The sequence below is a fragment of the Gallinula chloropus genome, assembly GCF_964237585.1.
Source record: "Gallinula chloropus genome assembly, chromosome: 19".
Classification (NCBI taxonomy): Eukaryota; Metazoa; Chordata; class Aves; order Gruiformes; family Rallidae; genus Gallinula; species Gallinula chloropus.
The window spans coordinates 11928977-11956010 of NC_140104.1; the positions used below are offsets into that span (position 1 = coordinate 11928977).

A 27034-nucleotide genomic window follows, 5' to 3' on the forward strand; every position below is an offset into this window, starting at 1 on the left:
TGACTCCTGAGGCAGAGCAGGCTGCCCTCACAGCTATACTACTTATGTGTTAAGACCAGGATCTTACTTTTATCTGCTGTATGAAGAACAAAGCTGTTACTTCTCTCTCCTCCTCCAAGCATTCCTATTACAAGCAACACAGGAAAGTTATTCTTGCTGAAAGAACCAAAATATAAAAAGAAAGTCATAGTAATATTTGGCATTTTTAATTTAGGTTTGTTTTATTTAAGTTTAATGTTAATTCCATGCTGTGTTTCAGTAAGAACAATACAGATTCTGTATCTGTGGCTCCAGTCAGATATCCAGTAGTACAAATTAGCTTCAAGTTACACATACTGAACAAAAGAGGTTGAGCGAGCGAAGGGAGATGGGGGAAGGGGAGGGAGAAAGAAAAAATATTGAACACGCATGCAGGCTTATCAATGCCACCTTCAATGCTAACCTGCTTTGAGGAAAAGTAAAGAACAGGCAAGAATGAGCAGCCACGGATTGTTGAACTGTTACCAGCACCATGATTTTCAGCAACGTTTCAGCAGTTTGGAAACTTTTGTTTTTTTTATACAGTAAATCCACTACAATATATGTCCCAATGCAACCTGTAACTTCAAGCTAAACACCCAATTAAGTTTAAACATCGGTATAAAATTCAGTTTAAACAGTTATAAAAAAAGAAAAATGCCACCACATGAGCACTACCCTTGCCATAGAACAAATCTCTCCCCTACAAGTCTAACGGCCTTCAGGCGTAACATCCACTTCTAATGGCAACCTCGCCACGGCTGGCAGGAGACAATACAGTCATGCTGAAAGAGCCTTTACGCAGTCCTGTTAGTGTCTTATAAAAGAACCTAAAAAGCTGGCACCAGTAAAATCCACAGAAATTCACTCTTGCCTTTAAGAACTCTTAAACTGTGTAAAAAAAAAAAAAAAAAAAAAAAAAAAGAAACCCAACCGGGCAGGAACCTAAATTCTGAGCCCCAATGTAAAAGTCAGATTTGGTGGTTCTCAGAGTGACACTGAGGGTGTTTGTGGGGAAGGGGAAGGGTGGTCAGAGATGGGTTCTTTTGTTGGCCTTTGTGTCTCACTGGTTTTCATCTTCCACATCCTGCAGCACTTCTTTATTCTGTTCTTCACCTATGGAAGCGTTAGAAGGAACAGGTTAACTGTTTTAGTGAGACCTGCAGAATGGCTTAACGAGCATCTAGTGATTAATAGTTTCATGCAAGTACACACGCTCGCTCGCACGAACGGCACACGCGCGCACACTCGCGGCCAGTTCTGGAGTGAAGCATCTCCATGGAAATTAAGCCCTATAATCACCTCGCCACGTTTCACCCAGAACTGCAGCACAGGCTGTTAGAATGAGGACTCTGTCGTAAGGATAAATGACTAGTGACCCTTTCTGAAAACACGTCACCAGCGCTGCTGATCCAGAGCTGAACAGCTCAGACAAAGAGTCATTAGAATGGCTGTAGAACATCATCCTTACATCAGGAAATACCTTCCCACCAACGTCACCTCTACTCCAGCGCACGCTAAGGACATCAACTCACCAGCTAGAGGTGAGTCCAGAACAGGGTTTTAGAAGTTAAGGCTTTTCTGCTCAAGTCCAGTCAAGTCTCAGCAACAGCAAAGTACCACACACCATTTCATAAAAAGCCAAGCCCCCCTGATGGCACATATTATTAGGGGTACCAAGAAGGATGAAAAGCCATCCCCACTTCAAGTCCAGCACGACACCAAACCCTACACTTAAAGCTAAAGGAAAACATTTTGCAGAGATTAATTTATCTCAAAAACCGGCCAGTTTGGACCTACTGAACCAGCTGGGACATGCAGTGCAATGGAATCCTAGCCAAGGACTCCTGCAGTCGTGTGTGGTTATCGCTCAGCTGCCCTGGGCCAGGCGCATGCCATGCCTTCTGCGCACCCTTCTCTGGTTTCTACTGCAACAGGAGTAAGTTCCATGTACTTCAGGTAGTGCCATACCACATGCACGATTAAGTTAATTGAGAAGAGAAACTGGAAAAGGTTTTCTTTACAATTACCCTTAACCACGAGAGATGGTATGTACTCTCAAACAAAACCTACCCTTTAAAAACATTTCATTTGCAATAAAATCCAATCAAATGAGACTAATGACTTTCAGCATATAATCAGAATGCCTGCTCAGAGCATGTCCAGATTCAGAATCACCACCAGGTACTACACACAAGGTAGATTTTGGAAGAGGTGGCCTAGGAACAAGACATCTGACATTCAACAACAATAGAATTCACATTTAAAATTACAGATCATGTAAGAGGAAAGCAGAGGCCCTAACCCAGGAAGATGATTAGAAGAAGATCTGAGCATGCTCTAGCCAATGCACTTAAGCCAAAACTCCTGTAACAGGCGACCGTGAAAGTACTTTTCATGCCCAAATATTCTTAATATCCATCCAGGTATGCAGCTCAGTTCCCAAACATGTCAGTTACTTTAGATCTCAGTCAGGCTTATTGGACCTGGGTAGGGGTAACAGGTCCCAAATTGGTAGAACATTGCGTCGCCCTGGAATGGAGTCAGATACAAGCGATTGATCAGCAGCAGGAGGGTGACAGAGGCAAGCATGATTAGTGATCGGAAGAAAACTGACGCTGACAAGTTCATTAAGCCATGACAAGACTTACAAAGTAGAGTTTTTAGGAAATGAACAGTTGGGCTTTCCTTTAGGAATCTATACAGCAGGAAAGAAGGGGAAAACAGGAATCATATGAAGACATTACAGGCGTGAAAATAAACTGAACAGCTCCTCTATGACATGGTTAAAAGATACAGTAAATGAGATGGAGAAGTGCAGCAGCTGACTTTAGAAGTCATTCCCAACAACCTCCACAACAAATCAAAACGAGCAGAAGCTTAACAGAAAAGAACAAGTCTTCTCCAAGTCTCCCCCACCCCTCAGAAAGCTGGTAGTTGTGATGACCTTTCCTGGTGCCACTACTAACTTCTGCCACTTCTCAATGGCTCTACCCATTTTGGAACAGAGTTCTGGAAGCAACACTTTTACATGCAGTCTGCATATGAGCATGTTACAAGGAAGTGAGGGGGGAAAATACCCTTAACTTTGTACCTATGTCTAAACATTATGCATAAGCACTGTGGTTTTGTGGACCTGAAGAACTGCACCACAATTTTAAGTGGTTCTGCAGCATCTTAGTTTTGTAGTAATTAAGCTTTCTGGCACACTCTGAACAGTAACTAGGATTATCTGAAATACTTCTGGAAGAACAAAAGTGTCTATGAAAACATAAAACAGGAAGTTTGAATCTAGATTATACAAGAAGAAATATAAAGAGCCTCTACATAATCTCACTGAGCTGCTCCAACATGAGAACACATGAGACATGTTAGCCAGCTCATATATAAATAGAGATTTTGGAAAATGTTCTAATAATGCTCTCACACCAGCAACCCAGCTGTGCTACTTCACCACAACAGCTTCCTCAGCACCCCTACAGAGCACCAGGATATTTGGCTCCATTAAAAATAATAAAAGGTTGTATCTCAATTGCAGGGCTTGGCAATAGATTTATTTCCCAATGGCTGACCATGGCAGGGAAGGCATCTCTAATACCTGCAGTATTTAGAGCAGCCTACACAGATCCATACACCTGCTTCTGCACCACTAGGTGATCTTACAGCTTGGAAAGGTGTGGTCCCTTCACAACAGACTTGAGCAGCTGGGGTGCAGGGTAACCCCAGGTGCTGAGACCTTCCATGCTCACAGTTTTCCCAGGGGTAGGGGCAAACCATGAACTGTAACTTTCAGTACTCAGGAGGGATGCAAAGCTATTGACTAACAATGCTTCTTAAAACAAAGCCCATCAACCTACACAAGACCAGCCAGAACCAAGACAGTGAGGCAGAGATCACCATGTGGCATCACACACCTTTATCTCAAGTAGTAAGGTTGTTTCAAACATCTCCACATATCTAAGTGCCTAAAATTCTTTAAACAGGAGTGACCCTCCTTTGCTTTTAAGTTAGGAGGAAGTGGCTGCTCTTTCTACTTGTTTCTCCAGGACATGATTTTTGCAGAAGAGAACACAACTTTATAATCTTTCTAGAGATTGTTTAATTCACTACCAATGATAATCAGTGAAATAGAAGGCAAATCTCAAAAAACTAAACAAGAGTAAATTTGAACTTAGCACATAGGCAAAAGCTTCAGTGGAAAATGTCCCTTCACTATGCCAAACCACCACTGTTAGAAGTTTAAGTGACTTATTGGATGATGTTAGTAAGCAGAAGCAATGTCCCACCCTCTGGGATGTATTTGGTATTTGCTGGGGCAATAGCCCATTTCAGGAGTCACAACCTAGCATTCTGGGGAGAATCAGAAGAAAATCCCTCATCTCAAATAGCAAGCTAGATTTCCAAGTTGTGGGTTTTTTCTTGTAATAAAAACTGTTTTACAAAACCCTTTTCTTCATACAGAGAGTGAAAGATATGGAAAGTGCTGGAACGCAAAGTGATTAACACCATGGCAGTAAATCTTCCCAAATGCCACAGAAATATTAAGTGATCTGAACAAAATGAGGAACTGCACTGGGAATTCCCATCTGGTTGGAATGACAGCCATAGGTGAGTATGACAAACCAAAGAAAAGCTGAATTGAATGTAGACACTGCTTTTAAAATAAGCATAATGCCTAAGCAGCCAGGTGGGGAGGAAAAATAAATTACTCATTCCACACCTCCTTCAAGTGAGAGCTTAAAAGTCTCTCAAAAGAAGCTGGTGTCACCCCCTAGTAGCACCTTACCCACTACTAAGAAAGGACAGATGTTCAGGCGGGTCAGTCATCAGGAAAGAGAAGTAGCACTCCAAGCCCATCTAGATTTCCATGCCCTGTTCCATGGGCAGAGCTCAGGGGACCACAGCATTTCAGAGCTGAGTTTACTTACCATCACCCTGCATGTCTGAAGTCCATAGTGTCAGATTATCACGTAACAACTGCATGATAAGTGTAGAGTCCTTATAGCTTTCTTCACTCAGTGTATCCAGTTCTGCAATAGCATCATCGAAAGCTGCTTTTGCCAACCTGTAAGCACAGAATAAATCAGACTGAACATCTACTGCTGAACAGAATCCAGGAGCACACATGCTGAACCTATGCATCACAACACTCATCTCCCACTTTGGGTACTATATACACAGGTTCCCTAACAAATTAGTGATATGCTACATGTTCATCCAAGTATCTTCCATCTTCAAAACCAGAGACTATGTATGCTTAAGAATCTTTCTGCCAAAGAACATCAGTTTGTTAAACATTTCTACATCCTGCAGAAGAACTAATCAAGGTCTGCTAAAAGTTTAAAAGAAAGCAGATTGCATATCCTTCAATAGCAGGAATAGAAGACAAATGGTACCTGCTTCAGTCATCACTTGCATGCTTATTAGAGCTGAACCCCTACAGATGAGCTATTGTCATTCTACACATGTTCACAGAAATCAGTAACATGATCCCACAGAAATCAGTACCACCACCCCTCTCACCCTGTATCATAGCCAACAATAAGGGAGGCAAGTTAAATCCCCTCACATTTTTCACAGGTTAAGGGCATGCACAGGGTTCACATGGCAGGCTGTTAAACCACCGTTAATTGGCCACACCAAAGTTATCATTGTTCTCCTTCTCTACATCCAAATGGATCTGGACTCAAGTTGGAAACCTTTCTGGTGAACTGACCTCACACAGAGCAAGCCAGCAACTAACCAGCCCATGAAAGCCACCACATACCTGCAGGCACGATCAGGAGAATTAAGAATTTCATAGTAGAATACAGAGAAGTTGAGCGCAAGTCCTAAGCGGATGGGATGTGTTGGCGGGAGTTCTGTCATTGCGATATCACTAGCAGCTTTGTAAGCCACCAAGCTGTTCTCTGCAGCCTCCTTCCTGTCATTTCCTGTGGCAAACTCAGCCAGATACCTATGGTAGTCCCCCTTCCTGAAAAGGGAAGCCAGTCACAAGTCAGTACTCTATTTCCTTCCCCACCAGCAGCTCAGTTCTGAAGCTGATGATCACATTAGTACAGGAAATCACCTTCTCCATTACCAAACTGTGTCTCTGCACAACTGCATCTCATCTAAACTAGGTTAAGTTTTGATCTTAAGGATAGAGATAATTCAACCACAGGGAAACACACTTCCTGATCATTTCAGGATTTAAACTATGCTTCAGGAAATACAAAGCAAGCAGCAAACCAGTGATTACAGCACTTCAAGGCCAAGTTTCATGTGATAATGCAACTCTGGAAGTTGACACTACACGAGTTAACAGTCTACCTCATTTTCTTTATGGAGTGTACAGCACTTACAAGAAAACACTAAAGCAGGAAAATGACTTCTATGTTATTAGCTCAGTTAAAGAAAACAGCTGTTTGTAACATTTAAGAGCTGCCAGAGAGCTTGCATTAAGTTCTCATGACCTTATTCCAAACAACATCACCATCTATCCAAAACCACAGAATCAGGATATTAACACCTCCAAAGCACCCAAAAACTAACTGCCCCTTTCTGGGAGGTATTGCTGTGGTTGAGTAGGCAGAACACATGTGTAGAGCTACTTTATTTCTATCTCTAGTTCAGATACAGTAACAGGTCCTTGTCTCACAAGATACTCACATTTTGTAATAGAAAACCTTGGACTCCCCAGTGTTAGCTGCTGGAATGAGGTGTTTGTCCAGTACATCCAGAATGTCACAACAGATTAACTTCAGTTCAGTCTCAACCTATTAAAAGAACCAAACAAAGAAACAACCAAAATGAAAAGAGGTGGTGAGATTAGCAGTTCTAAGAACTCTCTCAAAAATATCCAAATATCAAACAGGCAACATTCATAAAAATCCAAAGAGGGTGAAGACAGGAGGAAAAAAATGGAGCTGTTCCACAGGTGCACTAAGCAAAATAATTCTGCTTAGTTAGCTGGTACAGAGAAGAGGTGAGGACTGGTGTATGATGAAATGCATAACTGAATCATGGAATTATAAATTCCCTGGAAGACAGCTGCATTAAGTTTGTCTCAGGATATAGCTCCTTACTGCAAGACTTGTGTAACTTTTAATTCCTTACGTTTTTGATCTTGGAAAGCTGCCCCAAGTGTCAACAGTGGACAACATGAAGATAAATACAAAACAGCTAAAACTCCATTAAACCACACAGCACCTTCTGAACAAGTTTCTATTGAGTACCTGGGAAGCAAAGGTCTAACAGAAGAGCCTGAACACAGAATGAGAACAGAATAAAGATGTGCCACACAAACAAAATGTCAGATACAAGAGGAAAACAAACTCCAGGAACAGGCAAGAAAAGAGAAAGCACAGCAACTCAGAGAAAAAGCAGAATTCATCAGCATTAACAGTGTGGTCAAACAAAACCAATATATAACATTTTATTTATAAACAGATACTGGATTTTAATAACCAAAGTTGAAAACAGTCACATCACCTTCATTTCTCTCATGTAGAACATAAAGCCTGAGGTTAGGTTTTACCAGTGTTTCACACCTGAAAGCAAAACAGCTAAGCATACCCACAGAAGCTAAAAAACTGTCTTTTGACATCAACACTGTCAAAACCAGACTTGCTCTGAGTGCCCCATGTCATTCACAGTAGGAGTGGCTGGTTAAGTGCAGATACCAACCTACTGCTGCTCCTCCACGGCTTTGCAGTAACTACAGCTGAAGACAACTCTGACTCAAGCTACTCTGTGTACTATAAAGTAGAGGTTTTCAAGCAAAAAGCATCAACATCAGTCACAAGAAACTACCAGAAACAGCATGTCCACTAACCCTTCATATCCTCCCCACCATGCAGTTGTTCTCCCTCTTTCTTCAAGCATCTTCCTTACCATGTAATATTCTTACCACCACACAGCTCCCAAACTAACAGGGTTGTAACCACAACATCTACCCTCAAAAGCTGTTAATAATATAGATCCAAAATAAATATTAACTGGCACAGACAGACACATACCTACTTGTACAAAATTGCTTAACAGACTTGCAAAAGTTCCTTTAGAGAAATTAATCTACAGCAGATTTGACATACCCAATGTGAGAACGCCCTGACATTCAGAGGAAGGGTTAGACACTATACTCAAAGTTACATGACAAATTCTTAAGGAAGTTGCTGAAATATGGTCACTGGAGAAGAATCTACTTCATATATTCTTTGGCTACAAAAGCTATAAAACCTTTGGCCAGCAGTCAGTTCCTGCAAACTTCTTTCCTCTTGATCCTCTTTTTCAATGACTTCTTTTGCAGACAGATCTTCAGCAAAACTGCAAAGAATTAAATCAGTTTCTAATCCTCTTTTGTTAAATAACCATACATGTACAAACCATTTCATCTCAGTCAGAGCTTTTTCAGCTTTGCTTAAAGGATCAGTCACACAAGTTATCAGAGATCAGCTGGTATCCAGGGTAATAAGTGTCCTGACCAAGCTTAAAGAAGATTTAATACAAATCAAGCTGTTTAAGAAACCAACAAAAAAAAAAAAGAGCCCCCCAAACCCCAAACAAAAGCCACAACATAACCCTAAAAGCTCTTTCATGAGAAGAGCTGCAAAGCAGCACATGAGCACAACAGCCCCACACTAAGCCTGTTCAGAGCATTCAGAAAGGGTAGTTTAGGGTCTATCACCATTCTAGCTCCAAAGATGACATATGGCTCTGTTAAGGAAAGACTGCTCACCCTGATGGGTGCAGAGAAGCCCCCCAATCCACCCTGCTTCTATTTTAGTGGTAGTGCTGGGGGTGCAGAGAAGCCCCCCAATCCACCCTGCTTCTATTTTAGTGGTAGTGCTGGCTTAATCAGATTCCAGACTGTGTTCTTAGCTCTGCAGATACAAAAGCTTGTAAACCACCTGTGATCTAAATAAGGAAACTTACCAGAAGTACTCAGGGGAAGGGTAGCCTGTACTAGTTTTTTGACCTGTTTTAATACATATTCCCCCAAAATAGCTGCACCTCACAACTGAAATGCAACATGAAACTAGAACGGTACAAAACAGTTGCTTAACCCTGCAACCTCCCTCCCACCCCTGCCAAAACAGACCACCCACATTTATGTCAATTCACAGCCTAATGTTCCTAAGAAGAAGGGAAGAAGAGCCCTGCAGCTGTCCCAGAATACAACCTAGGTTATAAGCCAGAGCACTGGAAACAGTCTCATATACCACAAGCACAGATCAGTAAGAGGAAGGTGAATGCCTGTCCTATGCTATTAGAAAAGGGTTTGGTTTTACTGCAAGGAAACAAACTGCATTATGTGCAGACACATACCACTTCATCCTTGCAGGGACAAAGAACACAAGCTTCAGGGTGTTCTCATCTACAGAGATGTAGTCAGAGGAGAAAGTCAGGGGCTCCACTTTTGTATATTCAAATGGCCATGGGACCCAGAAAAGCAGTCTCCCTACAAAGGAGGTAAGTGGCATTTCCCCCCCAGGCCACATATGTGTTTTACTACGTTTATATTAAGTGGTTTGGGTAAAGGCACAACCTGCTGTCTTCCATCATCTCTGTCACCTACTGTATATGCCTTGGACAAAACCAGCCCAGTCCTACTCTCACAGCTACCCCTTACACTTCTACTTGAGCAGCACTAGAGCTGGTTCTCATGGTAGGGAAGAGCTGTGGTTATTTCTGCCTTTAAACATGGCCTGTCAGTGCCCTGACAAGCACTGGCTTGGCTTTTGTAGTGGTCATGCTGTGTATCAGGCCCACCCCCCTTCAGACCCTTTCAAGCCTGGGAAGACTCTCCCAACAGCACTGACCTTACATTGAAAAATGCTACATCAACAGGTATTTGTTGACAAAGTAAACACAATAACCAGAACTCTGCTGAGCCTGCACTGGACCTCCTGTCTTCAGAGCAGCAGGGAGCATGACAACAGGCAGCTGTGCTACTGTTCCAGCAGCGACAGTGAGAGTCATCAGCCCAACCACTGCACTATATCCTTCAGGCCCTTACTGCTCCTGTGCAATCTTGCCAAACACTGTCCTTACAGCAGATGTGAACTCACAGTAGTCTCTCCCAACAGCTGCAAACAGGATCCAGTCTTCAGCTACAGACAACGTGTAGAAGCTCTCTGAAAACTCAAGCTAGCTCAGTACTAGTCTGTTTTCCAGTATGGAGCTCCTTACAGCTCCCACAGCACTGCTCCACCAAGCAACTGCCACCCTATTCCCTTTAACAATTTAACAACTGAAGACACTGCTGGCATTGCACTACACTTCAGGTGGCCTCTCCCAATATACTTCAAGGATTACATACATGTATCTCTTGCACACCAGTCTGTTCTGCATGATACTTGCTTTCTATACAACAAGAGGTGCAGAGATGCTGTTCAAAACCAAAGGTCTCCTGCTATTAAAGGATCTTTGGCAGAAGACAGTAACTGCCCATGAAACAATGTGCAAAAAACCTGGAATCAAGCAGTACAAGACAAATTTAAACAATCACCAGATAGCTATTGTCTTACATGTTCTGTTAGGAAGATTTTAGACACCCATTAAGAAATGGTATTTGGACTGTATGTAACTGGCAGAGCCTCATCCCACCAGCACAAAATTAGAAACTCACAACTTCCAACAATCTGTGGAGCAACAGAAACCCTGTGAGTCAACAGAAAGTAGTCCAGAGTCATTCCTGAGAACAGATTTCCAAGCCAACATCATTTCCATTGGTGGTATATGAATCAGTGCCAGGTGATACAATAGACTGCAGTGTTTCTCTGGAAGTGAAGATCTGAACCATGTGGAGGCACTTGTCCTCAAATAATGGAGATTAAGTCTCTGTAGAAATGTGTGGGATTTAAGTAGTATGGGAGCATGCCTGCTCCATGCTAAGCCATCTTTTAAGGAAGGGGGAAAAACAACTCACTGTTCTAATAACTGAAGGTTTCATTAGCCCTTACTGATGAGAGGCAAAGCTTGCCCTAAGCTCTCCATTTTAGGTAAAGCTGCACAGACAGACTAGACTCAGCATGAAGTTATGCACATGGGTTCTTCCCCCCCACCCTCCCCAAGAGAAAAAATAGCAAGGCCCTAAGGTTATTACATATGCAAGTTTCACAGCTGAGATGACCCTGACATGTTAATAACCCCATCCCCAGGAACATGAAGTACTTTATTTCAAATTGACTCTTTTAGGAGCTCTCAGTGTAAGTGACCGGTTTAGGGATACAGACAGAAAAGTAAATCTGGATTTTAAGAACTAGATGCTGTCAGAGCAGCTGTATTGCCACAGCATTCAACACAGGCATAGCTGTTTGAGCTAGTTACAAGTCTTCCAAGACTAACCAGGCAACCATTCTTCACTGTGACCTAACTGCTAAGCACTCAGGTTACAGCAAGTTTTCATCTGGGGGAAGAAGGAAGGAAACAAGGCCAGTGCACATGAAATGCAGTTATCAAAGTGCTAAAAGACAAGGTAAAGGAGTCAAAGAAAGCGGCCATTTGGCTTACACTGCCCATCTTTATGGCAAGAACAGCACTGAAGCTCCCTCCCCACCAGCATGTTAACCAACAGTGTTAGTATTCTGAACTTAGTAGGGCAGAGTACTGCAATAGCTGGTGTCAAAGTCTGTACCAGCCAAAGTAACTTCTATAAGCAGAAGCTTAACAGCCAAGCACCTCCTTTGACACAGTTAATTTAAAAAACCCAAATAACCTACTCAGGAATAACAGTCAAGTTGGAGGGGAAAGAGTAACATCTCCTGAACACATGCAGCCTCAAACTCAAATAAGCAGGGAAGAAAAAGAGCGAGCAGAGTTCAAACACCAAGCAGATATATAGATGCAGTGAAGCAAGTACCCTCCCTTTCAGAGTTTACTGCCCTTTTGGATGTTTACACAAAAGCACCCAACCTTTTCCCTTCATCAAATATATTTATTCTTCAGACAAGGAGCAAACTTGTTCCTTTCACAACTATCTCCAGGTCACCACGCTGCAGCCACTCTAGAACACCAGGGCAGTTAAGAGCAAGGGTAACAAAACTGGACCTTAGTGCACTGGTGTAATGCCACAACTCCAACTGCATCTTACCATTTGCCGATATTCCCGAATCATTTTTAATTTATCTTCTCCACCTTTGTTTTCTTCTTTCTGTTCAATGCTGCTGATTATTCTCCAGGAAGCTCTTCTGGCTCCAATCACGTTTTTATATGCAACAGAAAGCAGGTTTCTTTCTTCCACTGTCAACTCCACATCCATTCCAGCCACTTTCTTCATTGATTCAACCATTTCTAGGATGAAAAGGTAAGAATTATTTTGATAGCTGGAGTGTCTTTCAAACCATTCAAACAGAAGTTGTATGGTAATGAAAGCTCATGAAAATAGGCTCCATCTTCCTTTCATGCACAGTGTTAAGAGTGAAGAATAACTGGAGTGTTCCACACAAATCAATGAGCATGTACACAAAGGAAGCATCTGATGTTCTTTTAAATGCACTTGACACGGGTCCCAAATAAAGATGGTGTTGTGGGTCATTTGTTTTTGAGAGACAGGCAAAAAGGATTTAGCAACAAATACATTTTTCACAGTGGATTAGTAGTTATCAGTACAATCCTACAGTAATGGGTCTTCTTCAAAGTGCTTCTGAAAAGGCAGTGAATAGTGAGAACAGCAGGAGCAAATATCAGCTTGTTTTCAGCACAGAAAGGATAAACTTAAGAATTACAGAAGGCTCCACTGATCTGTCAGCTGGAATGCAGTGTAACATGGTAATTAACAAAAAAAAACCCCAAAACCCAGATTTTAATAGAAGCAGAGAAGTATGAGTGCTGTTATTACTGAACCAAGTCAAAGTTCCAAAAAGAAACCACCAAAAGAAAAACATTAGGTGCTAGGAGAAGTAACAAAGTTGTCATCCTGAGGATAACCAGAGCAACCTTATCCACCCATGCCAAGCAGCTATTTACACTGAACAGTAACACACAAAATATAAATAGTTATAGTTTAGACCTTTTGAAAAGAACTTCTAAACATGAGGTTAAAAAATTTATTACTAAATATAGCTTCCCTATACTCAAGTGGAAGCAAAGGCTTGAACTACTTAAGGAAGGTTATAATCCTTTCATTACCTAACCACATTATGATTGCTTGTGACATATTAGAAAAATAAAAGCCTAAATTGTTAAATAAACACTGAGAACCTAGTATGAGACATCCAGGAATTGAAGATTTTGTCCTGTTGCACAGTGCTTCAGTTCTTTCACTGCTTACCTTCCAGCTTCTAGAACTGATGGGAATCCCACAGACTGAAAACAAGACCACTAATGAATGAAACTAAGCCCCAATTACCCCATCCACTTAAACATGACAACCGTTTCATACCTATCTGCCAGGTAGAGGGATGCTAGAATGACACAGAATCATTTTGGTTGGAAGAGACCCCTATGGTTGAGTCTAATATGTTCAGCTTCTGCCAACAGCATGATGATGTGATTAGGCTATACATCCCATAATAAAATACTTTACTGCTCTATGGCCTGTTTTCCTTGCCCACTCATCTCTCCCCATCACTTTTACCCCCTATTCTGCTGTGTCACATCAGCACAAGCAATAGGAAACTAACAAAGCTTAACTGTCAATTTTTTCCTTGGGTGTCAAGACTCAATCTTACCAGACATAAGCTATTTTAGCAATGGAAACTGTAACTTCAATCTTTTTTCCTGGCAGGAACAATGTCATCAGTGTCCAACAGGTCTCCATATATGTAGGACAAAATATCAGAGCAGCCCTATTCTCAAAAGAAACAGAAAAAAACCCCTACCTCTACTGGTAGATTTCACTTCTCCAAATCACAGAAAGCAACAAAAAACATCCACCAAGGATTTGATACAACTTTTAAGAAGTGCCACCCTACTACTGCAAAAGGGTGAGTGGCTTTTGCTCAAGACTTACTGCCCTGTAGCATTCCACATACATACAGTTAAGTGTTAACAGAAGCATGCAGTCTTGTCATTAAACCAGCTAAATTAAAGACAACATGATATAGTTACAATATGCAACTTAATGCAAGCACTTCGACTTGTTTCCTGAAGGATGACCCTACCATGGATACAAAGAATTTACTGCTAAACTGTAATTTTTTAAGATTATATTAGCTAAGCAGTCTCTTGTTTTGGAGTAGCAGAGCTACACCCAAGACAACATGCCTGTGATTGATAATTTTTATGAATAAAGATGACATATAGGAATTAAGTCTGTGCTGCTTGGGTACCTTTGCCAAGCTCCAGCAAGAAATGCAGGGATTGTCTTTAAGCTTAGTGTTTAACTGCCTTCAGGTAAGGGGAGCAACTGAAAGTTCAAGAAATTAACCTGTATTTATGAACACATAGCCCTCTCTTCAACCTTTAGTTGTAGAATGAAATTTCCTCTATGTAAATAAACTATAGAGAAAGGAGAGCACAGTCTTGCCATACTGTTCATCTATGACACTTCACTCCCAGACAGGCATCCATCATCACTCTGAAGATCTTTGGTCTGACCCAGTATGACCATTATGGTTTAATCAAACACACACAGTTTTAAGGTATGTTAAGGCAACCTTAACACACCAAGATCACATCAACTTTGTCCCATTAGATCTTGCCTGAAGTTAGGAAAGCCAGAGGAAACTGAGTAACACTAATACCTTCCCTGGAACTGGTGGGTTTCTGAAGCACAACACGTTTTTCAGTTGTGCTTCCAACCTTGCATACCCTACCAGCAGTCTCTAGCAGTTGTACAGCAGCCCACAGACTACAAGAGACATAAGCTTTAAAACAGAAATTTATATTCAAGACTCATCTGGATGCCTATCTGTGCAATATGAGCTGGGGAGCTGCTTTGGCAGGGGGGTTGGACCCGATGATCTCTCGAGGTCCCTTCCAATCCCTACGATTCTGTGATTCTGTGATTCTTCTGAGCTTTATGAATTGTGATTAAATACAAAGCACTTCAGTCATACTAAGGGATGTACTACAATACTCCTAGAGAAATCCTGCTTCTTGATAATCCACCTCTAGTGGATTCCCCATCCCTGGGGGTGTTCAAGGCCAGGTTGGATGGGGCCCTGGGCAGCCTTGTGTAGCTCCAGGCCTGGAGGTTGGTGTCCCTGCCTGTGGCAGGGGGGTTGGAGCTCTATGATCCTTGAGGTCCCTTCCAACCCAGACCATTCTATGATTCTATGATTCTATAATCAAGTAAAATAACTACTCACACCTATCTCATATACTAAATGATACACATGTAGTAATTACTGAAGTAGCATGAAGGTGGGCAACACGTACAGTAAGAGGTTCAAAGATCTTCTGGCCTGTATCAGGAAATTGTACCAACTGGGGAAAAAAAACTAGAGGAGTTTTATCAACTGTACTACAGGTTTCCTTCACCATCTCCTTCCCTAGAAGCAGACTTGTCTAGCATTGAATTTTCAAAGAAAAAACCTATACATAAAACTTGCTGTTCTCTGTAAATGAGGATCTGATACTCAGAACAGTCAAACATCACTACAAAGTCAATCAAGTGCTTAGCTTCTACAGGACTTTATCCTCTGCCAGCCTGAACACCTACATGCTCTTGAAACAAGAGGTCCAACATCTCTGCACCAGAAGACAAACCAGAATTAAGTTGAGCAAGAGCTTTCAGAGTCATAACTAAGACCCAGTCGTACACAAAATGCAGCCTGTCAGCACACATTAGCCCTGCTGCATGTCTTCAGTATTCTGCAAAGAAGGTCATTAACTATCATCCTGCAGAACCACACCAATGATGGAAACCACAGTAGGAAAAGGAAACTGTCTTTATGACCATGAGTTGTTAGTAAACCTGATAGATCATTTTTTTGCCAAGTGACAGCCATCAGGAGTAAGATGCTGGAGGGTGAGAAGGGCACCTGAGGTTTTCTTCATTTTTGCTGAAGCACAAAACCCTCATCCTTCACCAACACTTCATATCAGGTACATGGCCTCTCTTAAACACTGATCAAAGGAACCAAAAGGTCTTCCCTTCAAAAATCCTGAATCTTTCCTCTTTGGGTAAGGTACTTGTTTACTTAACTAGTAACAGGATTACCAGCCTACCTACGAAGATACTGGGAGAAAAAAGTTTCTAGTTTAGTGAAGAGCCTAATTTTACTCACAATACAAATATCTGGGCTGCTATTTCAACAAGACAAATTAATATTATGCATATACTTTGGTCTTCCATGGTAAAGTCACAATCCAGGCCTGAAAGTTTAAACCTGACAGTCTTAACTCAAACAATACAAAAGCAACAGGACAGCACATGCTGTATCTTCTTCAACAGAAAGCTAATTTGATACAAAAATAAAGTCATATATGCCTGCCAACAGAGTATTTTATACTTTTAAGTGCAGCTTTACCTATCTGGAAGGTTCCACAAGGAGGTGAAAAGCTGAGACACCACTCAAGACAAAATACAAGTATGAGATTACATTTCAGTAGGAAGGATTACTGCAGCAATGACAACTCATTGCATACATGATCCAGAGACACTTACACTGCATTATGGAAAATGCAGTGTTATGCAGATTCAAAAAGACAGAGGTTGTAGCTTTAAGTGGTTAAGTTTGAGCCTTTCAGTTGGTTGTGGCTGTCACCATATTTTGCTATTGTCAGATCATGCCACCATCAGAACAGGAAATACTGAAAGTGTAAAACATGGAAGGATGGGGGAATATTCTGGAGAATGACATACTTGCCCTAGATTTATATCCTTTCCCAGGTATTTACTGTTGGTTGTTAGAAGAAATACCACAATAAATAGACATTTGTCCAATCAGGTTTGTATATTCTTACAGAAAAGAGACATTTAACTGAGACATTAAACAACAGCTTGAGATGCAACAAAACTGTAATAATGCCCATCCCATTTCTGAAGTTCCTACATTCTCCTACTATGAAGATGCTCAGCTCTCATTGCAAACTTTGCTGACTCACCTCCAGCCACTGCAGAGTAACAGTGGGGATACACGTGCACAGCTTATGAAGCATTAATGGATTTGGACAGTTGTCACCACTACACTCAGCACTGCCTGTAGAAGATTTTGAAAACCACCTGGTACATGGCTTGGGAATGGAGCTTTTTGAAGACAGAAGACAAAGATCATGCCTTACTCCCAGCTAAAAGCAATGGGGAAGTTTGCAAGCCTTGAGAAGCATTATGTTTGATAACCATCTACTAGAGGCCACCCACAGAACCTGTAGAAAGGGCACAGTTGATAAAGAAACTCACCAGGTCACAAAGGACTGTCTCTTCACCAGATAAAGAAGAGACACTAAGTAAGTACTTGTTGCTTCTCAAAGTCTAAAGATGCAGCCAACTCAAAGCAACTGGAATGCCCCCATAGCAGCAGAAGAATCCTTCCAAATACACACATAAAACTTAAAAGCAGACCATACCACAGTAGCAGACAGTATCTACAGAAGTAGCTAGTGTTCTATCAAAGTTTGTGCTCACAACAGAAACCACTTGGCCTAAACAATGGCTGATACAGTAAAGAAACCTCTGAGGCAAAATGACAGTACTTGCAACCTCTAGTTCAGCTGTCATGTACTGCTGAGGTCTCTCACTAACCACAGTGCTCCAACACCCATTTTTTATTTTTATGAAACATCTAGCTACAGAGCAGACCTTACTGCTGAAGAACTATCTGTTGTCACCTCACACAGGTGACAGGTTCAACATTACCAAAGGAAAAACAAAAGCTAAAAAAAAATCTCAGTGGTGTGCTTAACTTGCAAAAGAAAAACTACTTAAGTGAGAAACCTTGTTAAAGCAAGAATAGAAAGTGAGCTTGTTGAGCAAAGATGGGATGGAGATGATTTGGTGGTCATCATACTGAAGACCCAAATCAGTATGAACCTTAGAAAAACCCAGAAGGTGGGATTCTTAAATATTATGAAGTTACTAGTAGCAGAAACACAGTACTCAGAAAACTGAAGTTGTGTTTAAACTTAATCCTTTCTATTCCCCTTATCAAAATGGAATAAAGCAGACCAAAATCTTGAAGCTTCCAAGCATTGCAACATTTCAGGAGCTAGAAGCTGCCAATAACCACACAGTATGATGTGAGGATGTGTGCAATACAGTAGAAAAAAATAAGGTCTTCCCACGTGTTCACTACACAAGACCATACACTATAAGCAGCATTCAGAGAAGACTGAGCACAAGCACTAGTATTCTGCTTGTTCATTTCAAGAATGAACAAAAGATCATGGGTAGCAAGTCACAAATAAAGTATCTGATCCTAAAGTGCTGTGTGTAACCTCTCTCAGTTTAGACTTCAGTAGCAGCAGTAAACAGTGGGTAACGCTATGTCAAGAGGAACTACAAAACCCTCTAACACTCACAAAGGGTCAAGCTGTCAGGAATTATATTAAAAAAACCTAATTAGTGGCTGTATGTATAAACACTATATGGTAGAGCATGCCCTTCTCAAAACACAAGTAATGCCTCACAAACCTACTGTGATGCTTTGAATGACTTAAGCTTATGGACAAGTACGACATGATCAGCAATAGTCTACCTGGATTTCCCAAAGGCATTTGACAAGGTCCCTCACCCAAGGCTCTTTAAGGAACTCAACTGCCATGGGATAGGAAGGAAAGTCCTCACATGGATAAACATTTGGCTGAAAGACAGGAAACAGGGTATGAATGGAAGAGTCAAGTGTTCAAAATGGAGAAAGATCACCGGTGGAATCAGTGATCTGTGCTGGGGAGCATGCTAGCATCCATAAAAATGGAAGCAAGTATTAAGTACCAACAAGACAGGAGCAGCAAACTGCTAAGAACAAAGACAGAGAAAGAGCTGAAGAAATAAGGACAAGCATATTGTCTTCATTAAGTAACTGTGAAGATTTAATGCCCATAGATTGGATTTTACCAAGAATTGCAGGCCTCCACCTAGCATCAGCGGGCATCATCCTATTCATCATGATGATCAGCTCCAAATTCAAGTCAAGAGAAGGTAGGGCTCATCTTTTAATCTATGAAGATCTCTTCTGAACACACTACTATACTGCCTGCATCAAGTTTTTCTTTTCTCTTTCAAAACCCTGCATTTGGCAAGTAAGACTTAAGAGATGGCTGAACCAGTCCAGCAGCTTACAGAGAAGCAGGCAGGTGGCTTTCCCTTCCATGCCTATCGCTTCCGTCATGCCAGCTCAACACTTCTTTGACCTCTCAACGGGCTGATTCAGGTCACCAACTCAGGGGGAAAAAAAAAAAAAAAGCATCTTGCTTATAATTTACAGACCTGAACTGGCTCCAGGGGTCAGATTAAAACATGATTTCCAAGTCATTATTTTCATCTCTTCAAGACGTGAAGATGTTTTTCAAAATACAAGGTTTCTCCAGTATTTGGAACAGTAATTTTAGTTCAAAAGCAAACACAGACAAATCTGAAGACTGAGTCTCATCATATATTTCTCTGCTTGCCTGAGATCCACTACTAACCCATTTTCTAATACAAGTACTTCAGTAACTTAACTGACATAGCTCAGCTTCTGGACTCCTTGCAGAGAACGAAACCACCCAATTGTTGAGCTCTGTCTCCTACGGATCCTCTTGGGACCTCAGGAGATTCAAGAAGCCCATTACAGAAAAAGGCTCTCATACAACCCCTCATGATCAGCAGTTAATTTTTATGGCTTAGTATGTAAACAACTGCCACTTAAAATTAACAATCCAATTCCTCCAACATTGTCTTGGTCATGCTCTTAGACCCCATATTTCTTAGGGATTTTTCAGCCTTTTAGCACTTTCACATTTACTCAGTTCTAAGACAGAGGAGTCACACCCCACATCACTACACCAGCAGGAGCTTTGACAGACAAGTAGAAGTACCAACCATTAATTCAGGGGAAAGGAAGAACTGAACACTCTTTCAGTGTGCCTGACATTTGCTGGAAAGAGACCCTCTGCAAACTGAAATATGCAGCATGAATTCTAATTTGTGACACAGTTTGATTCTTCATTAAACTGATTTCAAGACCTGCTACTGAGATTTTTTTTCCTAGAACAGGTTCAAAGCCTGGATTGAGTTGGTTGCTGCACACCTTACTGCCTTGGTAATAAAGGCACATTTCCCTAATAAATTAAATCACAGGAGTCAGCTGTTAGCTTGCTGCACCAGGACTGCTATCAAAGAGGGTTGTGGGTTGTTTGGGGTTTTTTTTTCTTCTCACCTGTACTGTGACATATTATCTGGGTTTGGGGTAGAAAAAAATAACCAAACACCTATTTTACCTCACTTGAGTTATACAACATGCAAATCTGAAGTCTCATACTTGAAGACCTGTAGTACAAAACCATTGTATGGAGTTTAAGGAACCACTTGCAGTCTATCTTGTGTCACAGCACACTTCTCACCTGATTAAGAGAAAGGTGTTACCTGGCTTCCACAATGAAGCACTGGTTTCAACATTCAGCAGCAGTCTACAGGAACACACCAATTCTCTTGATATAAAGAGCTCATATTAGCAAGGTAATTTCACAGACCACTATCATCTATTCCAACTGTTTAAAAGAAAGATATAATTTATAGTTGGATATTATTCTATTTATAATAGCCTTTGAAGAAACTCCAGTGAGATTTCTCACAAAGCTTCCTGTATTACAAGTAAGCTTCCTAGCATCTTGTGATCTGTCATGACATGCCTAAGCAGATCTGTGAAGATAGTTAGACACCCAGATCTCTTAATATCTCTAGAGATCAGGGCTTAAGTGCTACTTACACTGCAGAAGTACCTAGAAAGTTGTCCCCTTAATCTCAGCTGATATACTAAGGCCAGTACAGGATGAGATTTCCAACAATTCACAAGTACAGCTCCTGAGATTTTGTAAATTCTCTAAGTGGGTCAGGTAAGTAACACCAAAGCAGCTACAGTTACACGACCACCCTAAGTGCTGCTATAAATGCCATGAACAGTATATAAAATAACAACCCATCACACAACACTCAGTCTCAAGAAGAAAAAAAGATGGGGACAGAAGAACTTCAGCTATCCTAACCTTCCACAGCAAAACTCTCATTCCACACTCAGATTCCATTTACTCAGGAGACTTGTATTCCAACATATTTGCAGGCAGTACTTACCATCATACCATTTTATGTGTCAATTAACCACTGTGACCTTATGATCATGTACATCAAAGAGCAAACTGAAGAGCAAACCCAGCAGCTTACACTTTCACCATACCGCTTCCCAGTTTCGTTCACAGAATTATTTAGCAGCCTCAGCTATGATCTTGGCAGAGCTGCAGTACTTCATATAAACAAGAACCAATTATGCCAGTAATTTTAATTGTTTCATCTGAACAAGAATACAGACTTCGTTGCTAAAGCAGTGTCTATGGTACACATTCTTCCAGGCCATGGTTGTGATAGATGAAGGAAGATGCATTTAGAGGAGAAGGGTGCACCTTAAATTTCTTCACCCAACTTGATTCCAAGAAACTTTTGTAAGTCTGAAAGACACAGCACTGGCTTACACATGGCAACTTCTTGTTTCTCATTTAGGAGAGAACACTGCCTCATTACCACTCAGAAGTGATGCAGCATAGGAAGTCTTTTACATTTTGATCCAGGCAGCTTGTTTGACAAACATCATGATACTGATGGATCAGAGTTGAGGGAAATACTGCACCAAGTCAATTCCCACTAATCAACTGTTACTAGTTGACAGGAAGTTAGTTCCTTTTGCAGTGCAGATCTTACAATGGGATAGAGTCTCATTATTTGCTAAATAACTGATTTGTCGCTGCTTCAAGACCAGAAAGACTGTCATGGCTCAAAAGCTCCCAAAAGGTGATGAATCTTCCAGGATGTTGGCCAAGAATCCAACTTGGGCTTCCACTCAAACCAAAGCCAGTTCTTTACTGACTCATCCATACCAGGTGGAGAACCCTTTCCTCCCTACTCACCAAACCAGCTCCAGGACCGCTGCTCGAATTGGGACTGGGGGCCAGAGGGGAGATGCATCTTCCCACACCCTTTAGGTTATGCAGTAAGATATTGGAAAAAAAACCCCAAACCCCCCAGTAGAAGTTGTGCACTTAAGTGTGGAATTGCATGCTTGCCTCCACCCAAGTTGTAATCCAATGTGGGGTTTTGGGAGGCATTTTATTTTCCTCTGCCAGTTACTGTGGAGTCTGTTTGACTCCTCTTATCCAGTGGAATTCTTATTTTTACCTTATTTCCCTACTGGAACAATCACAGAAGGGAGGCTTACTTAGGCCTTTTTTGTTGTAGTTTCTATTCTCCTTCCCAAAACGGGCATTTTTTCAGATGTTTTGCAATAGTACTATCAGAAGATTTCTAAGCACACTCAGTAAAAATGTCATTTGGAAAGAACTTGGGTCATGTTGCCTATAAAAATTACGAACAGGAAGTATTGAGTGTCTTCCTACCTCTAAATGAAGTGTAACTGCATTCACACTTTTTACATACAAGGGTTATTTATTTCACTTTAAATGAATAAACATAAGGTCTGAGGGCAAAAGTAACAGTCCCAGAAGAGTAACATCATCTGAAAATTAAAGGCCCTTTCTATTATAGGCAAGGGAAACATGATTAAAGAAACAATGTCAAGACAGACATATTGGGGGCAAGACATCATCCAAGGTTGCCAGTTCCTTCCCTGTACCACTTCTTCTTTCCCCAGACATGAAATGATAAGGCAGAGCACTGTGAAACTTGGGGGGGGGTGGGGAGGGGGTGGGGGAGAAGATGAAGTGACAATACCGTGATCAATAAAGCAATCTATAATAACTTCTACTACATAATGAAAGCATATGCGTTTTCTTTAGGCAACGAAGTATCATGTACTCGATCCCTTCAGGGGGAAAGCTTACTCTCTCTGCGTTTGCCAGGAGCAGCAGTTATCTCCAACCAAAGGCAAAGGAAAAGAAAGAAAAGCACTAGCCCCCTCCCCCGGGACCCAACCCGATGAGCCAGCCGCCCCCCCCCCCCCCCCCCCCCCCATCGCTTCCCGAGGGGCCGAGCGAGCCGGGCACCCACCTTCCGGAGAGCGCGGCACTGGGCGTTGTCTGCGGCGAGGCAACCTCAGCCCCACACCGCCCAGCTTGCTCCGCGGGGCCCAGCCCGAAGGTAAGCAAGACCCGGGCCGAACAAAACCAGCTCCAGCCGCGCCGAGCAGCAGCACGACGATCAGGTCGTGGGGTCTCTTTGTCGGCCCCCCCCGCCGAGGCGGGGGCGTCTCCCCTGCCCCCCCCCCTCCCGGGACTCGCCCTTCGCGGCCGCCATTTTACTCCCGGCTTCTGCCGCCACCGCCCCCCGAACCGGGCCCCGCCCAGGCCCAAGCCACCAACTCGTTCAGGTCCCCGATCCCCAGCTCCACCAGCCCCTTGGGGCGCTCCCAGTCGCCATTTTGTCAATGCCCCCCTCCTCCGCCCCTGCCCCCCCTCCCCCGCCCAGCCGCCATTTTGTGGCCGCTCCCTCCCTCTCTCTCCCCTTGGCCTTGCACGGCCTTCCCAGCCAGCGCTCACCATCGTAGCGCTCAGCCTGCTCAGCCAACTTGGCCTGATAGACGAGGTCCTCCCGATCGTCCATGTCCTGCAGGCGGGGCGGCGTCGGGGACTGCACGGGGCGGATGGAAGCCGATGGGTCTGGGGGGCTCAGGAGCTACCAGCTCGCTGCTCTCCGGGCAAATATGGCGGCAGCACCTCCTCCCGCTGCATCCGGGCACTTCCGCAACTGCGCGCATGCGCCCTGCGGCCTCCCATAGCAACAGCGGCTCCTTGGCAACGGGCGGGAGGCGGGCGCCGAAGCCGCGGCGGCGGGGGGAGGCGGCAGCCCCGGGGGTGGCGGGACCGGATCCACCCGCTCCCCTCCCCCCCCCCCCCTCCCTCCCCGTCCCAGGTTGCGGCGGGTCAGCGACCGAGAGGGCGCCGTTGCTCTTAGGGAGGCAGACGGGCGAAGTGCGGGGCCGCCGATGACGGGGTGGGGTGGGTGGGTGGGGCCGGGCGGCGGGTCCCGCCGGGCTGCTGGCAAGGGGGGGCCCTGCCTCGCGTGAGGGCGGGTCGCCAGCCGGGGTGGGGGGGGGGCATTTCCCTCAGTGCTTCTGGTGTCTTTCTTCAGGGAACGTGTTTCTGCTGCCCTCAAACGCTGACAGTGCTGTTTGAATACCTCTCTTGTTTAGTGGTTTTGGGGTTTTTTTTGTACAAATCACCGGGGAGGCTCCATGCACAATGGTGAATCTGGAGATGAGTGAAAGGCAGGAGGTCTGATTTAGCGGGTTTCTGCACTCTCTGGGGGGTGTTTACTCCAGTGAGGTGTCACCTCTGGTACTGTGCCTGACGTTGGGTGTGATAATTTCACAGTTTCAAGAGGCTAGAGGAATTAGAGCTTTAAATGGTGTGTTTCACAAGTTCCTTACATAGTACTGCTGAAGAAATGGAACATATGCTTAAATAATTGAGATAATGCTTCGATTTTTCAAAATAGGAAAGGTTTCAGAAAACTAAATCACGTTATGCTTGACCAGCATAAATTTAAGCTTCAAAGATTCGCTCAGGATAGCTGTGAATGCACTCCCGTGTCTTTTTCCAATGTCTCCTTGGAGGAGTGAGCCAGAGACTCAGCCTTCCTGAGGTGGAAAAGCACACAAAGGCTTCTGTAGTTTTGACAGACAGCAGAGATTGAGCAGGCCCTGGCACCTCTGGGACACAGCATCAGGTATCTTATTTCTTCTTTTGTATTGAGCTCCTGATGTGTGGCTGAGGACACACACTTAAAGCAGAATTTAAACCACTTTTTTTTTGTTTAATACTTGTTTCATGATTAGTTTGAACACCTGTAATTTCAGCTGGTGATCAAGATCTTTAAGGTATGTAAAATTAACATAACCTTATGATTTTCTTACAAATCTAAAAATGCAAAAGTATGGTTTTTATATCACAGCCTACCAAGATTATCAATCTGTTTTCATGAGACATTTTGGACACCAACTGTTCTTCAAGTCTCATCGCAAGTGTCTTCAAGTTATTTAACCAGAATTCCATACAAGAAAAACCAAAGATATTAGTGTGTCCACACTAAGGTGACAATTAGGTGTCAACTCAAAAGAGATTTACTATTTTCAGTTTAGTTGAAATCTAATCAGAAAATGCTGATTTTCTTGAAATCAGGAATCATTATATACCTTTACCACTGAATTGATACATGGTATCATTACCAAGGCAGTTCTGGTAGGCACCTAAAAGATCCAAACAGAATACAGTCACCATATATTTATGTAAATCTAAAAGAACTTGTTACAAGCCCTGCAAATCACCTCTGCACTTTGTAAATCTTGACCATAAAGGTCTATATTTTAGCAACTGAGGCTTAGTTTTGTATGGGAGCCGTGCACACTAAATCAGGTTTGCATCGATTCAGAAAATTCTATGTGGTCCTCATTCAGCAGGCACTCAAGTTGTAGAGAGCTCAAGAATATAAATGAACCAGGTCACTTTAAGCATACTTACTTGCAGAAAGGGAGGTGCATGTTTGATATGCTTACTGAATTATAGCATATTGCCTAAATGCTTCAAATATTTTTTTCAATGCAGGTTGTTGCAGGTGGCATGCAAATATTTGGAGACTGGTCAGGGATTTGGCAAAATATGAGGAATGAACAGTCAAATGCAAGGAAGTTCCCACAGTGATTTGCTGATGGAATCATTGCTTGGCCATCCCTGACACCCTCAACTTTTACATGAGCTTGTTCATATGAACAAATCATGTGAGGAGCGGCTGAGGGAGCTGGGGGTGTTCAGCCTGGAGAAGAGGAGGCTGAGACCTTATCACCACCTACAACTACCTGAAGGGAAGTCGTAGAGAGGTGGGTGGTGGTCTCTTCAGCCAGGTGACAGGAGATGGGACAAGGGGAAATGGCCTCAAGATGCAGGGTCAGAATAGATATTAGAAAACAATTTTTTACTGGAAGAGTTGTCAGGGCTGGAACAGGCTGCCCAGGGATGTGGTTGAGTCACCTTCCCTTGCTGTGTTCAAAAAAAGGGTTGATGAGGTACTTAGGGATCTGGTTTAGCTTAGGATGGGAATGGTTGGATTTGATGATCTTAAAGGTCTTTTCCAACCTTGTGACTCTGTGAATCGTTACTGTAGTAAAAAACATTGCTGGAAGGAGGGTGAAAGGAAAGGAGGGGCAATAGTTTTTTGCATTAGCCGTGTTATATCAGCTCACAGAGAAGTTCTGTGAATACAAATACCAGTCTGAGATTAAGTAGGAGGGCACAGTTGTTTGGGTAGTGTGGAAAGGTGTATAGAACATCTTCCTTTTGGCTGCAGTGAGCTCTTAAATTATCTCAGGTAATCTCATTAGAAGGCATTCTTGGATTGCAGCCTCGCAGTACGAACACCGGAGCAAAACTGGGGGCAGTACTTTTACCTATGAAAATTAATTTGTTTTCCCTCTGAAGCTGATAGAACCATCATTTTTTTGTGTGTGTGGAGACATGACGGGAAAACCTGGCTGGCATCTCAGTATATTTAAATTCAAAGTCACTTGTTAACAAGTGATATCCCACTCAAAGACTCTACAAAGCAGTATTACTGAGAAAGTTACCTGCAGTGTCGAGCCAACTGAATAGGTGTCAACTAAAATACAAGGAACCATCACTGTAAGGAGAAAACAAATGATGTCCTCGCCTTTACCAGCAAGGAAAATCCTTATGGCAGTACTAACATTATCAAGAGTGGTCCCTGTATAGGTTTAGAAACCATGGGCAGTGAGGGAAGTAATGTTTAAACTTGGAATGTACAACACGGCTTTTATGGTGCAGCAAGAGCCTGTAGAACGAGTGAGCTCCTCAAGAAGCCCACGTGCTTCAAAGGGTTTTAAATGCCTCATGGTTTTGGTCCATGACTAACTGCAGCACAGTGAGCTAAGGAAGCCACTGGTGTGGAAATAGAACTGTTCTTAAGTGTACACCCCAAATTAAAACTCTTACT

The 27034-nt window shown here is 42.7% G+C and overlaps 1 protein-coding gene across 2 annotated transcripts; it reads right to left on the minus strand.

The window, feature by feature from the left end:
* Nucleotides 1–195: 195 nt before the first annotated feature.
* YWHAE (tyrosine 3-monooxygenase/tryptophan 5-monooxygenase activation protein epsilon) lies at nt 196–23744 on the minus strand. 2 transcript variants are annotated; one of them, XM_084273001.1, is made up of 7 exons: nt 23569–23744; nt 12095–12294; nt 6670–6776; nt 5786–5992; nt 4947–5083; nt 2670–2716; nt 196–1134 (listed from the first exon to the last, which is right to left on the minus strand). In XM_084273001.1, exons 1-6 carry the CDS (start codon nt 23630–23632, stop codon nt 2709–2711), a joined length of 723 nt encoding a protein of 240 aa, XP_084129127.1. In that variant the 5' UTR covers nt 23633–23744; the 3' UTR covers nt 196–1134; nt 2670–2708. The 2 variants fall into 2 exon arrangements, with proteins under 2 accessions (XP_084129127.1, XP_084129126.1); XM_084273000.1 differs by lacking the exon at nt 2670–2716.
* Between the last annotated feature and the right edge of the window lie 3290 nt (nt 23745–27034).